Raw genomic sequence first — 15,587 nt, forward strand, 5'->3', positions numbered from 1 at the left:
AGCCCACACTAGTTCTACTGACACCTCTTGATTTCTAGAATCATAGCTACTGTCTCAGTGATGAACTGCTTGCCAAATATGCTTTGCATTAAAACATGTGCACTGTAAACATAAAAATTCGTCCTGCTCTAATTTGCAAAAATGCTCTTGGAAATATTCTGACTGAATAAAGATATATAGTGAGGGAAGGAAGTCTAATTTTATTTATTTTATTTTTTTTGTAAAAAATAATTTGTTTGTATTACTAGAAAATGATTCTTATAAAGTGATAGTTCCATTTATTTATTTACTTATTTTTTGCCAGGTGAAATTTTAAAGAAGGCAAAAAAAAAAAAAAAATAGAAAAGAAAATAGAGAAAGAAGGATGGAAGGAAACTTTACTCTCTTACTGGTAGACAAACTTGCAAGACCAGCACGAAAGAAAAAGAAAATTTCTCTTTTTTTCCACTACATTAACAGGACTCAAATTCTGGAGGAACAGAAAGCCGACTATATGTGCAATGCTAGTATCTGTACATTACATAGAAATCGTCCGATTTTTTTTTCTGCCATTAGTTTTATCATCAATTAATACAGCAAATCATAAAATATGCATTTAGCATATAATTATAGAATTCCCTTCCATTTCATTAATTTTGTTGTTTTATTTTGTATTCCACAGCTATTCCCACTGTGGTGAATTCAGGTCGAGTGACTAAAAACCACTATGTGATACAGTTTTGCTTTGTTTTTATGTTTGTGCAGCACTCCAATCTAGATGCAGCATTGTTACTCATTTCAAACAACTGTTCTGGCCTTTTAAAAATCAGGTCCTTGTAATTATAGTAACAGAGCATCAGAGATGTTAGAACAAACACAACATAATTCAAACAAGGCCACAATGACCGCCATTTTCTTCTTATCTCGTTCATTAACATAATGAAGTCTCCATCTGACGGGGAAGGACGGGAAGGATGGGGCACAGGGGAACGTCAGCAGGTATCTTTCTCCCCTGGACTGACCTAAAAATCTCAGTTAAAAAAAAAAAGTCTGAGAGTTCGTATTTGCCTTTCAAGGACAGCGTAAAGGTTTGGGAGCACACACGAGTACCACCGCTCACACCCGCGGTGCAGTCCCGCGGCGCTCGCACCGCCGGCCCGGGGCCCTATCACCGCCTAGAGGCTGGTGATCAGATGCGCGGGTCCCTGCGGGCCTCCGTCCGGGGGGCTCCCGTCCCTGTGCGGGGGGACTATGATCCCGTCGCTGCTGCCGCGCCCCAGCTGGTAGTAGGTGTGGAGCTGATGGACGTGGCTTCTGGAGCCTAGGTTGGGCATGCTTTTGTAGTAGACGTCGTCGGCATCGCCGCCCTTGGCCGGGGCGGGGTCGGTCTGGGTGCTGGTGGTGGCGCTCTCCGCGGCGGGCACGCCGGCCAGGGCCGGCATGCTGGTGTACAGGGAGTCCCTGCGCGGCGACTGCAGCTCTTCCGTGTGCTCGTTGGTGAGCAGAGGGAAAAAGCTCTCGCTGTGGTCCTGGGGGATCCGCCTTCTGGAGTAATGGTGAGGCTGGTGGTTCTCCGCAGAGTACACTCTCGGTGGCAGCAAAGGAGCATCGGATTCCTCGTGGATGAGTTCCAGGCCCAGGCTTTCCTCATGGTTAAAGGAGCTGGCATCGTCCAGGACAATGGCGTCCTCCTCACTCCCGCTGCCAAGGTTATTCACCAGCTTGTTCATCAGATTCCTGTTCTGCTCGCTGGAGCGCTCTTGGTTGTTCAGGTAGGACGGGATATAGTTGGAAGTGAGTTCCTTCAGAATCTTTTTCTCTAGGGCGGTCTCGTTCTGGGTGTAGCCGCGGTCTATGATTTGCACACAGTTGCTCAGGTACTGGCCGCTGGCAATGCTGTAACTGTTGCCATGGTTACCATTCAGTGGTAGAGTATCCATGACACTTGTATCCCTGGCATTGTTCAGAAGCCCCTCTGGAAAAGATTACAAAACACTATGACGTTTCTATCCAACCAGCCACAGGACGCACACACACAAATACAAAAGCAGAAATATCTGACTATGAAGTATGTATAAATTGCTAGCATTTTTAATTAAGCATAAAATTACATCTGTATGAACACATCGACATATATATTTGGGCAATTGATAGAAATCTTACAAATGGAAAAGAAGTATTCAAAGGAAATCACTAAAAGAATTTTTAAAAAACAGTATAAATTTACAATTTCCACACAATTGCCTGACATATTTGAAGCATATTTGGTTATGGCTTAGAAAAAAATAACGCAAAATTTTGGTGTAATCATTCATAGCTTTCAATTTATACACATCAAAGTCAATGCAACAATCCATTACCTTTTATTTTATATGTTGCCTTAACATTGAAATAGTTATAATTTAAATTAACATAATTCATGTGTGGTGCTTTGAATATACCAGTCAAATGTAAAATAATCAAGCAGTTTCTAAAATTGATATATAATTTGATGAGATTAAAAATAATCCCAACATACAAAACCACAAAAGGATTATGTTAAATTTTTCAGAACTATGTAGGCATGAAATAATGTTTGGTCAAATAGCACATCAAAAAAATTTGCACATAGGAACTCATATTTGTACTTGCTATTTTTTTTTCTGCTACAAGCACTTGGTTACTTATAAATTAATCCATCAGTGATTGTTTAGGGTCATTAGGTACAAAAGAATGTGTAAAGACACAGGGATCTGAGTCCTAAAACCATAGTGTCAGTATTAAAGGTTCCATTTCATAATGAGTGGTAACTCTGTGCATATTAAACTTTGGGTTTAAAAGAGATTAAACATTTTATTCTGGGAAGAAACAGCTGTAGTGAAATAAATTTGACCACATGCTTCTTCAAGTTTTTGCATTCTCTTGAATAAACAGAAATCCAAGGATCTATAATAATTCCATAAATCAATTCAAATGCAACCACAAAAGTAAATAAAACACAAACATTTAACCAATACTGGTAAATAGGAAAGGGTACTTCTTTATAGAAGAATTAATTAAATAACTCTATTCAACTTGTTAATACACTTCTAACTTGTGAAAATACAGCATTCATTCTATATCTGTGATGCAGTTTTATTTATCAAAAGTGAATGAGCTCATCACTGGTTTAAATAACGTAGCCCAAATATATCAATTTTTACACGGACTTCTCATGTGTACTCTATATTCAAGTGACAGTTTCCAAAAACAGCAATGCATAAAATGCATTAAAAAGGCGGCCATCACAGACATAGGGTGAAGCGATTTATTTTCATGTTATAAGGTATCTTATAGACAAATCCACAATGTTAAGAAAAAATAAAAATAAATGCTTTTTAAAGGGCCGTATGTGATGGGTGATTGCTGCTGCAGAGGCTGCCATAGTTATGCTTGATGGTTATGGTCGAGTGACTGATGCATTGAAACACGATTATTATTTCTGTTGTCAATGCATTAGGTGCTATGTGCAAACAGCTGCAGTAAAATAAATTTGGTATGTTGCATGTGACATTTGTATGATGGCATGTACTAATAAAAATTAAAAGTTCATGAATGACTTAGCAAAAATAAATGCTTAATTTAAAAACAATTTAACTCACACAAACATTACATGAGACTTAACTATGTTGATTATGTGACACAGTAAAAGAATCAGACAACAAAAGCGTCTAATCTCTATTAACATATATTTATATAAGTCAATTCATAGGCTCTTTATTCTTTAAATTGTGAGATGAACTGTTTTTAATAACTACATCATCTATATGTGATGCAATAAAAGTGAACTAAAAAAAATTACATTTGATATGCAATGTTTAGCTTTACTCCCATACTTGTCTCTCTGTAGGGCTCTAAACGACAGCATGAAGAAAAGGAAAGAAAAAACAACAAGTAAGCTTACAGCGACAGTAGAAGAAACATGAGTAAAAAGCAAATTGATGATATGCAGAAAAAAGAGTCAAAGGAAATAATTTCCACTGCCCCAAAAATTCATGAGTCTGTGTTACATGGTTTATCATAATTAAAAATATTGAAATGTTATTTAGAAAACAAGAAACCCCCCTTAACACATGCTAATAAAGAGTCTTTAATAAGTGTTTCTACCACTGTAAATTTCAAACAAATATACATTTATTTTTAAAGTTAAGATTCTCACACCAACCAAGGAGAGTAAAAATTTGAGGGCAAACCATGACTATTTCCACAAATATATTTCAATATTATGCATCTATCTCTATGTATGTATGTCAGTACATACCTTCTTCTAAAGAATGTTATTTAACTTCAATTTTTTTTCAGTAAAATTATTTTAAAAATCTTGTATACACAGAGAAAAACATGGTTGAAGGTTTCTATAATTGTGGCTTTTTTCCCTTATGTATCTTCTCTTTCCATGTACAAAGGTTATTTTTCCCCCACCTATACAAGTGCTTCTTATCATTTGTGAATAATCATTTCTGGAGCTCATATTCAAAAATTGTATAACTATGGAGAAAGAAAAAGATTAAATCCAACCATTATTCTGTATCAAGAAGATGTGAGGGGAAATGAAAATACCATCAATGTCAGGTTTTCTTTGGGAATATGGCACAATCATATGCAATCAAACATTTTTAGAGTTGATCTTTTAAAAAATAATCCTAGCAAAATTATTTGTAAAAAAAGTCATATTTTAATCAGGTCAGAAGAACTGTTCTTGCTGATTTTGCTTATAAGAAGGTTAAATCATCACAAAATAAAAACCGGAGAATTCACTGGGATATATGATCTCAAGAGATTCCAACTTGTAATTTAACTACTGCTTTAAAGATACAGTTTTTGTACATTAAATGTTGATTTGTTTCCCACTGAAAAGCCAACAATATTTCAAAACATAGACCAATAATATTTCAAAACGCAGAGGAAATTTCTTTTAAAGCTTCAAAATAGCTTTACCAAAAGAATTTGAAACAAAGAGCCAAACCAGTATAGTGATGCATGGAAATTGTTTGTAGGCATTAAGGCTCTTCCTTAAATGACAGAACTGTAGAACTGGAAAGCACATTAGAGATAACTGAAGGTCAATGCCTTCTTTTCGGAGATGGGAACACTGTAGCCAAGAGAGTCAGAGCCTTATCCACCACTACCCTGCTAAGAATGGCAGAACTGGCACCAGAAAGGGAATCTCCTAGATTTCTTCTGTGCATTCCTAACCACCTCCTTCTCTTCAAATCTGCCTTAGGCTGTGAAAGTCGTAACATAATATTTATGTACATACTTTATAATAATATTACTTTGAATGCTTAACAACTAAAATGTATTCTTCACTATATCCCATCTTAAGGACATATGTCTTTCTTTAAAGTTTTAGAATCGAATTAAATTTTTTTAAATGCAAATTACTTTATAAAATCATGACTTCCCCTCTATATTATGTTTTGTCAGCATGTTTATCTACAATGAAATTTATCTTACAAAAATTGAATTCTCCAATATTGACAAGATGATAATGCTCTTTAAATACCGTGCATGTCATTTTAAATACTCCACAGACAGAATCTGAGTCTGATATAAAGTATATTATTTATCCTTAGTACTGACTCTATATGCTTCAGTAACACTATAAACGTATCTTTCCATATTTTAAGTAAAGGAATTACAAACATATACTTTCAATCTGAGTGCTTCTTTGGATGGCACTGCTGCAGCTGAATAAGAGGACAAAACCAAGTGGTAGTTCCACATGAGCCGCTCCAGTACATACCGACCCACCTACATCTCATGTAAGATTTCACCTTGCCAGTAAGAATGTAAGTGCATTCATCTGAAAGCATAAGATTAGTAGCAATATGATAATCACCAAGATTTGTTTTTGGTCAGTGGTAAAAAGAATTACTGTAAGCAGTACCACACTTTCTTAACATCTTAAAAAAATATTGAAAACATAAAATAGTTGAACAATTCCACTTCTGATTCTGAAAACATTAATAAGGTTGTTTACTTTTGTTTTTATGAATAGTCAGTAGAATTTATCTACTTTTCTGGTATAAATGACAAATCCATTCAGAAGAATCCTTTGGGTATTTACTGATAATCTTAATAGCAATATCCAGTAACAGATTCCACAGGAATAAAAGTTTGCATCGATACGGTATTATTTTAACTTTTGCATCTTGAGATGTTCACTTTGGTAGTGTTTAAAACTGTTCTGTCCTTAGAAAATTCCTTTACTTTGGGATACCAGTAAAAATAAAATAAGAGATACCATATTAGGAAAAACATATAGATTAACAATTGTTTGTTTTCCATTATATATATAAAACACTAGAAATTATATGAATAATCACAAATACTAACCCAAATGATCTAAATTTATTACATGTATTAAAAAGTCCCCAACAACTCTTCGCATAAGGTGAAAAATGTAGAATAGATTTAATTTGCAGATATGGTGTAAATCTTCATTTAACATCATTCAAAACTGACTATGTTTTGATGTTTATAATGACCTGATTATCTGTCATAGCCTATTGAAAATAAAGAAAAAAAATCCCCACACAAGCCTTTAGAAAGGTTTGCCACATTGCTCTGCCAAACCGTATTTGGTGAACTGTGTAATGTACACTTCACTGAGTGCCACAGTGAAATAGGGACATTGACAAATGAGAGACAATTAAGAGGTGGGTAACCATGAAGAAGGACCCAGAAATATTCCCACACTGATGGCACTTAGCTGATGTTACCAGGGAGCTGGGGCCTAAAAGAACAGATTCGCTGCTTTTAAGGATGAGAGCAGAAGGATGCTTTGCTCTTTGTTGCTCTAGAGGGCAAACCTAAGCACATGGCTAGAGGCAAATTTCAGCTTGGTGAAAGGAAAATATATATATAACAAATGGAGCATTTCAGCAATGGAATATTGAAATCCTGAGGGGAAGAGGGCTCCGTTAGAGGAAATTCTTGATTCTTGAGCACAGGCTGCCAAAATGTCAGCAACATGGTAAAGAGGATTCAATGAGCTTTATCACTTCTTTTGATTTTAAAAGTCTGTGATTCTTAGATGTGTAGGCCTTTAGAAGCTTGATAGCATTTAAAGTTCACTTAATTATTTCATCCTGTTGACAAACAGCTTACTATATACCTGAAGTCACTTCTGAATTACTGATTTTGGTCTTTTTGAAAAAATTAAAACTCATCCTTTATATCTGGTAAGGTGTCACCTGGGAAACTCAGATGTTTTTAGATACCAATAGCCATGGTGCAAAAAACATGTTTTTCAGGAATGGGATTCACATGGACTTCTATGCATTCATGATACTGATCTTTTACCTGTAACTAGGAAGGAAAACACACACACACAACACCCTCTCCCGACACACACACGCACACAGATTCCCAAAGAGAACCCCCCCTCCCGACACACACATGCACACCGATTCCCAAAGAGAACACAAATGTTATTCAGAATTGCCCAGGAAAGTTAAAACTGGTAATCTATCACATCCAACTTGGAGGAACTCTGTTATAGTGAATTTTCTTTAAAATATAATTTTAAATATGTGGATAACTGAACTAGGATTTTTCTTTTATGAAACTTTTACTTGAATAATTTTTCCCTATGGTCTCTTTACATATGCATTTGAGTATTTTAAGTTTCTTGTGCCCCTAATAAAGTTTTAGTTTTAGAAAAGAAAAAGCCATGTCCAAACACATTGTAGGTGATTTTAAAGAGATATATACTTATTTGTTTGAGATGTAATCACATCTGTATATCATTTAAAGCTGGAGGATATACAGAAGAACCATATTCAAAAGCCTGTTGTGACATGTGGCCACAGTAGAAGAAGCAATTTGTAATTTTCCTGAGCCAGCTTACATAGGCAGTGGCAAGCTAGGGTAGAATCTGACTTGCTATTATTGTTCAGACACTGCTCTTTCCTCCATGGCTTGGTTCAGGGCAGTTTTCAATGGAGGTGAAGTGCTTTCATCAGTATTGATGCCTTGTGCCTAAAGTGTGCTTCATGGCATTAAAAAAGTAAGATTATTTTCTTGATCTTGTAACATTAAGACACCTGAATCAAGTCTTCCTTTATCTTACTTACCTTAGGCAAATATCTTTTTTCTTAAAATAAATACAGAGGAATTTAATACAGAAATCAATCAACAACAGGAAATCTGACATACCACAATACATTTATAACATTACAGAGATACAAACACATATTGATGAATCAAGCATTTGCTTATCAGAAGGAAGTGATCCATTTTGTACTAAGGAAAACCTAAGGAAAATGGAAAATAAAAGCACCAAGAAGGGTGGAAGGTGAAAAGAGTCTGTGTGTCTGCTTCCAAAAGAAAGAAAAGGCAGGAGGAAGGAAAGAAAAACAAAATGTGGCCATAAAAGCTACATAAAATGGGACTCTCACTTGAAAAAACCAAGATAAACTCCAGCACACCTTGTGCGTTGTACATGCTGACAGAAGGGTTGTTACAGACCGCCGGTTCCCCAAGCAATGTATTATAGGGATTGTTAGTACCATGCGGACGAAGCAGAGCATTGCTTATAAGATGATTAGCCATGGCTCCTGGAGCAGCCCCATAGAAAGACAGAGAAAAAAAAGGTCAATCAGGCAAATGTGTTTGAAAAAAAGAAAGGAAACATTTAGAATGACAACAGTTGATATAGTCCTGATTACAGGCAGGCAGCTAATTAGACTAAAAAATATATGCCATTAAAGAACACATGTTTCCAATAATGCACATATCCGAGAATCAGTGGGAAAGGAAGATGATTTACAATGTTGATTAAGCCACATTTAGGGTGTCCTCTTTCCCAAAGTGTAAGCAAGAATATATTCATGCTTGCTTTAAAAAAAAAAAAGCAATATACAGTCTTCCATACAAACAAAACACAAAACAAAAGCTGAAACAAAAAGTTTAAAACACAGAAAAAGCTAAAATTAAACAAAACACTCCCTCATTCACAGAAACCATTGTATTGTTATCAATGAAAGTAAAAAAAAGGGTAAGACAACAATTATGGTAAAACACTCATTTGGAGAGCAGTTGTTGACACAGCAGAAGAATTTGACATTTCTTAAAATTCTATGAAGAAGATTTCTTTACATTGAAATAAAATATAATCACTCATTAGTACATCATAGTAAGCATACTAATTAAGTGAAATTACAAATCTGAGAAAATAATCATATGGATATTATTTTAAAATACTTTAAATAAAATATTAACTTTGTGGTATCCAGCAATATAGAAATCCATTTTCCATTTTCCAACTGGTTGTTTGGACTTTGGCATAATAAAATAATAAAGTTTAATTCTTTCACCTCTTTAAGATAGATGTTCTTGGTTTCTAACATACCATTAGTATAAGTTGTAATCTGCCACCCTCTAAAACCATCTAACAAAAAAAAAGAAAAACGTCTGAAGAACAGTTTTATTAAATATAAGTAGGCCATGTATGAAACAATAGGCAGAATATGTATTTATGTTACATGATAAAGAAAGGAATGTGACTAAGGGAAGGACAATACCAATTGTATGGGTATAGTCAGGTTGAACACACAGTATGTTTAGAGAATGAAAGTATAATATATAGACTAGGAGGAATACTTTACAAACAAATTTACAAATATTTGCAATCTAACAAAGGACTAGTATCTGAATATAGAAAGAACTCAAAAGTCAATGGTAAAAAAAAGAAAAGATCTTTCAAACAAAAAACAATCCAATTAGAAAATGGGCCAAAGGCATAAGCAGACATTTTATGGAAGAGGATATATAGGTGGCAAACAAGCTCATGAAAAGAATAACTAATAGCCATTAAGGAAATACAGATTAAAATCACAATGAGATATCACTACACACTTAAAATCATGACAACATCAAAAGCTGACAAGGTTAAAGAGAAACTGGATCCCTCCTATTTTGCTGGTGGGAATGTAATACAGTACAGCTACTCTGGAAAACAGTTTTGGCAGTTTCTTATAAAATTAACCATGTAATCACCATATCACACAGCAATTGTACTCTTGGGCATTTATCCACAGAAATGGAAATGTATGTTCATAAAACAACCTGCACATGGCAGCTTTATTTGTAAAAGTCCATAATGGGTAACAGCCAGGATGTCCTTCAATAGGTGAATGGTTAACCAACTTGTGGTATGTCCATTCTGAGGAATACTACCTAAGCAATGAAAAGCAACAACTTTTAATACACATAACAACATGGATAAATCCCTGAATAATTATACTGACAAACCAAAAAAATTTGAAGTGCCAAAATTATAGAAATAGGTAACAGATCAGTGGTTGCCAGGGGTTAAAGAGTGGGGGAGTAGGTATGGTCATAAAAGGGCAACATAAGGGTACTTTTTATGTGGACATAAAAGGGTGATGTCCTGGAGGTGAAGGAACTACTCTGTATCTTAACCGTGGTGGTGTAACACAAACCCACTATTGTGAGACAATTACACTGAACTAACAACACATATAGGCACACACACAAACACAAAGCAAATATAAATAAAACTGAAGGAACCTGAACAAGATTGGTGGACTGTACCAGTGTCAAGATACTGGCTGTGACTTTTAGTTTAGTTTTACAAGATATTAAGGAAACTGGGTAAAAAGTGCATAATCTCTTTGTTTCATACAAGTGCAAGTGAATGTACAGTTATCTCAAAATAAAAAATAATCTACAGTGAATGAAAAAAACAAAAACTATTAGTCACTTAAAATGAACTAAGGTAAAAACCTTAAAAACATAAAACACTCCCTCATAGGTCAAACAGGGGTGACATGTATGGCTGGAGATTATATATACATTGCTGTACATTTCCCCTCATTACTGTACATTAATTAGAATTAATTGGAAAACAAGCAGCTGGAAAGATTGCATATCAGTTTTTCCTTCATATAGCTTATAAAAGAAAATATTCCTTTGTCATATAACTATATATATAGCTATATATATATATTTCTATGCTGTTGTAAATGAAGATGCTCTATGATTTAGAATAAGGAAACAAATTGGGAAGAATGAAGCATAAGGAAGAAGAAGGAGACTCATTATTATTTTAATTTCTGTTTATCATTCAGTTTATAAAAAAAGCTAAAAATGTAAGAAAAAGAAGTTTAATCATACAAAAATGGAGTTTCATGATAGAATTCTACTGAAGTGATCACGATTTTTATAAATAATCCATCTGGTTATATCTTTCCTAGCATGAAGTTTCTTTTCAGTTTTTCTAAGTGTTTTTCTAATTTTGAATGTAGTTTAAAGCATTTACCAGTGAAACTACTAATGTAGGAAAACTGAGTATTAAAGTGCATTTTACTTATCACCAATTTCTGCTAAACTGGAAAGGGCAGCAACAATAGCAGAAATGCTATCAGTATAAAACTGTGTTATATATTGTTGGACAACAGGTAGTCTAAGCCACATGGAAGGCTTGCTAAAACCCAGGTGCAATCCAGAATTTACTGATATATCACCATAGCCGTATGGTGATATATAGTCATAACTGGAGATCTACCTGCTGTTAAATCTAAAATCATGTGAACATGTATAAAAAAACATTTAAAAACAAAATACATTTTTCCTTTCTATCCTTGGTATTAAAGACCTTTTTCCTGACATAAAAAGAATCACTACTTCAAGTAAGTTGCTTTTTAGTATCACTCACTTTTACACATCTGGCACAGTTTGAAATGAATGTAACTAGTGTCACTGAAATTTATTTTAGTCCTAGAAATGGAGATTACAATGCAAGTGAGGGCTCAGTAAGAGAAGGATATGGAGTTTGATCATTAATATTTTGCAAAGAGTATAAAGTTATAGATACATTCTGTGAGTTTACTAGTTTGAATGAATGAGGGATATATAATAATTATATTTAATTTGATTCACCTCTGGTAAGAACTCGATCCTTCTCCATGCTTTTGAAGGACACTTAGGGCTTGGAGTAAACCTTAAGAGGTCCTTTTTCCTGTTGCCATTCCAAACAAGTGCAGTTTTCCTGTGAGGTACTCTCACATGCCGCCCACGATCCCCAATCACATTTAGGCAGTTCAATTATACTCTTGGTGGAAAACTGGACTGTGGTGAAAAACTGGCTACTTGTCAATGCCTAGATCTTTTAACTAAAAATTGCTAAGAACCTGTCTTCCTCTGTCTTTTAAATGTGAAGTTACTTTTGTCTATTCTCTATAGCTGTACTGCATTTCACTTGTCTTTGCGGAAGTCTATTCTGTTGGCACCTAGCTGTTTCCCCAATTTACTAAGGTCACTTTGAATTCTGATACCATTTTCCAAGGTTCTGCCCATCCTGTCTCTTTCTCTTCCCTCCAGCTATCTTCTGATTTATAAACTTCCCTTCTAATAGCTGTGAAATTGCTGAAGACTTCTAAGAAGATCAGTGTTTACAGACCATCTGTCATTGTTTTTCAGCTGAAAAGTTAAGTTTACTACTCAGTCACAAATAAGTTGATGCTGCGGGGTGGAAAAGAAGATAGTTACAACACTACCTATGTGAAAAACTGTGTTTATGAGCTAATTTCACTGGAATATAAACCCCAGGAAAAACAAGGAACACATAGGGCTTTTTTCCTGCTCTAGACCTCAGAAAATATTTGCTTAAGTAATGAAAAATCCTGCATGAAATCTATGGCAATTTTAAAATATAAAACTAAAACAAAGTCATTTTTATCAATTTTCTGAGCGATTTTAAAACTTGAGTAAATATTTTTAAGAGTGCCAGTTGTCTAATCCTATTGTGGTTTCTTTATTTCCTTCTAACACTATACTGGGTACTATAATATTGAAACTTTAAAGCAGAAATGAACATTCAAATAATTGTTTGGGGATACAAAATGTTCCCCGAACATTAATTGCAGATAATAATAAGAGGGGGAAAAAATAAAACCCCAGCACAACCTGCCATGACTCAAAATAAAAAGCTTCAATTGGGTAAAAAAGCTCAAAGTAAAAGCTCAAAGTGGCTATGTAAAAATAGCTGTTCCTTAATTATCTGACTCACAAAAACCTGACTGTAATCTAGTCAGAACCTGCATATTTGCAGTCAGAACAAGGATGAGCTCTTTAGTAAAACCATGGAAAAGGAATTAACACTGAATTTCAATATATGCAAACCACCAGCAAAGCTGTGAACAGAGTGCCAAACACAAACTCTTCATTTCTGGGGAAAGCCTGATACACAGCAATCTGGATGTTCATATTCCATCCTGAAAAACTTAGGGAAGCTTTCCTGACCATTATTTGAAAGTTGGACCCTAAAGCTACTGATAATGATTAAATGTAAAATTGCAGATAGTCATTTTTAAGTCTTTTACTTTTTTATATTATTTATACCTTTAGATAGAGATGAATATCAAGGTTTTGGAGTGGGTGAAATTTGAATGGAATCATGAGCACACTCTTTTCAAATGTATAGTTTTATCACAAAACAGTTTTACTTCTTTCCTTTCTATAATGAAATAGGTGTTTTGACACCGGGAGGTCCTGAGCGACAGCGCCGTCTAGGCCAGTTCAGTGTGATGTATGTAATTGAGGGCTGAACATCTAAGGCAGATCGGCATGCTTTGAACTTGTGAGGGAAAGACAGATCTGAAAAAAAGATGACAGTTGAATCCTACTTGAATCTGTATTATACCATCCAGAAACATAATTCAAACAATGTTTCTTCTTGACAGCAGGCTAGCAAAAAGTATACTGCAAAGCTCTTAAAATAACTTGAATTGTCACTCTGCTCTGCTGCTCACATTTCATTTTTTTAAAAATGGACTTACATTCTTATGTGATTATATTGGATGGAAAAAGTTTTTTAATTCAAGACCTGAGTGATCTAATAAGCCAACTGATTGCACTATTTTTGTGGTCACATCCTAATATACCTTAATTTTCAATTTCTTGTTATTTATAAATATATAGAATGGTAAATGTTCTGTTTGTTTTATTTCAGCTGAAAGTTTTATGCAGATCTTTCTTCCTTAATATAGCTTATATTCCATTCTGTTCCCTCATGGTTCTCTCTCCCTTGATTTGAAATATTTTTCTTTTGTGAAGGAATTTCCATTATATACATTAACTGATGTATATAGATCAGCAGGTTAGTATTGAGTGATGCCTTTGTGCTTCTGTTCTCAGATTTTAACTTTGGCCCATAATAGAGGTTTCACTGTGTTCAGTTAAACATAGTTGCACTAATGATAATATTTTCTATGGAATTAGAATGCTAATTTCAGTGTAAGGCAAGGGATCTTTTACTGGATGATGGTATCTAGGAGGTTTTGAAACCCCTAAGCTGGTATGTAAAATGCTTGAAGGACGTATTTGTGTGCTCAGTTGTACACACAACATGCCTATGCTCCTTTCTGGTGAAAGGGTCCCAAGACTTTTATTTTCTTTCAGAAGATTTAAGAAAACTGGTATAAAGGGAAACAAGGCATAACTTTCCTTCTTCAGCAAGTAAATTATAATATAAGCAAGAAAACTAGAAAAAGTTAATCAGAAGTACCAAAATACATCTTATGCATATAAATTTCACCTAATAAGTTGAAATACAACGTAACAGAGAAAGGTTGTAACTCAGAATTTGGAACTCAATAATATTTTAATATTATCTCATCTATTACCATCATTTAATACATAAAGAAACACAGGTCCAGTGGCATTTACGGTTTATTAAGGTCACACATGACTCTGGTAGTTTTACTTAAACATATTTACAGTGACTTTCAAACAATTTTTTGCATTCTCTCCCCAAAATGTGTTTCAACAAAATGTTATTAGGAGCCTTATGGGAGCGCATTACTTTCTCCTCAAATGCTTTTTTGTAATGTTCAATTATTTAATCTTCATATTCATGTATTAATTTATGTAAGATATAATATAAAAATACAAGTAAATAGACAAAAGAGCTCCCAGAACTATGGCGAACTGATTTAGTAGGCATTGTCTATTTTAAGTATTGTGTTTCCTATTTTCTCCTTCTCTGTGTATCAAAACACCAACACACATATACAGTCTATAGAAAGACAGTACAAGTAATCATTGGCTTAATTTAAAGTGCTGCTTTATAAAATGGAGACAGCCATACAAAATTACGACCAAGGTGTTTATAAAAAACAAAACTCACAGAATCTGCATGCTGTTCTTTATAATTATGCAGAATAATTTTTAAAACTACATAGTCCAGAATTTTATATTTTGTATGGCTTTTATTCAAACAATTAATGAAACTACGAAGTGTCAAAGAAGAAATATTTTATTGAAAGCCCGGCACTCTTTCATCATTTTTTTCTAAAGTCATAAATTGAAGAGCTGACATCTTGATTTATCACATTGTGCACTTTTAAAAGCCAACAAGTTTGCTATTAAATTTTCATCAACCTGCCTATTAAATTTCTTTCAAATGGTTCAGAGATACTTTAGCTTCTTTTAATAGCTAATTCATTCACTGGGAATCTATTAATACAGACTTCCATGACATGTTTTCTCCAGAGGACACACTCAGTTATTGTTAGTTCAATGTAAAATGAAATATTCTGAATATAGAGGTGTTTCCTCTT

At 34.3% G+C, this 15,587-nt stretch overlaps 1 protein-coding gene and 1 long non-coding RNA gene across 27 annotated transcripts in view; one reads left to right on the forward strand and one right to left on the reverse strand.

The window, feature by feature from the left end:
• Nucleotides 1–268: 268 nt before the first annotated feature.
• Nucleotides 269–15,587, reverse strand: part of ADGRL3 (adhesion G protein-coupled receptor L3) — a 798,791-nt gene continuing 783,472 nt past the window's right edge. For 8 of the 26 annotated variants that reach the window (XM_073237551.1, XM_073237548.1, XM_073237547.1 and 5 more), the window contains one exon: nucleotides 269–1,954. In XM_073237551.1, the coding sequence (XP_073093652.1) occupies nucleotides 1,155–1,954 (800 nt within the window). In that variant the 3' untranslated portion in view covers nucleotides 269–1,154. Of the gene's footprint in view, nucleotides 1,955–3,799; nucleotides 3,852–4,192; nucleotides 4,486–8,432; nucleotides 8,562–15,587 lie in introns of those variants that run through there. The other 18 variants (XM_073237549.1, XM_073237540.1, XM_073237535.1 and 15 more) reach the window with 6 other exon arrangements.
• Nucleotides 1,170–3,986, forward strand: LOC140849621 (uncharacterized). The gene is made up of 3 exons (XR_012131725.1): nucleotides 1,170–1,304; nucleotides 1,559–1,751; nucleotides 3,848–3,986. It is a non-coding gene; the product is annotated as an uncharacterized lncRNA (long non-coding RNA).

This window comes from Manis javanica, chromosome 5 (assembly GCF_040802235.1).
Source record: "Manis javanica isolate MJ-LG chromosome 5, MJ_LKY, whole genome shotgun sequence".
NCBI classification, from domain to species: Eukaryota; Metazoa; Chordata; class Mammalia; order Pholidota; family Manidae; genus Manis; species Manis javanica.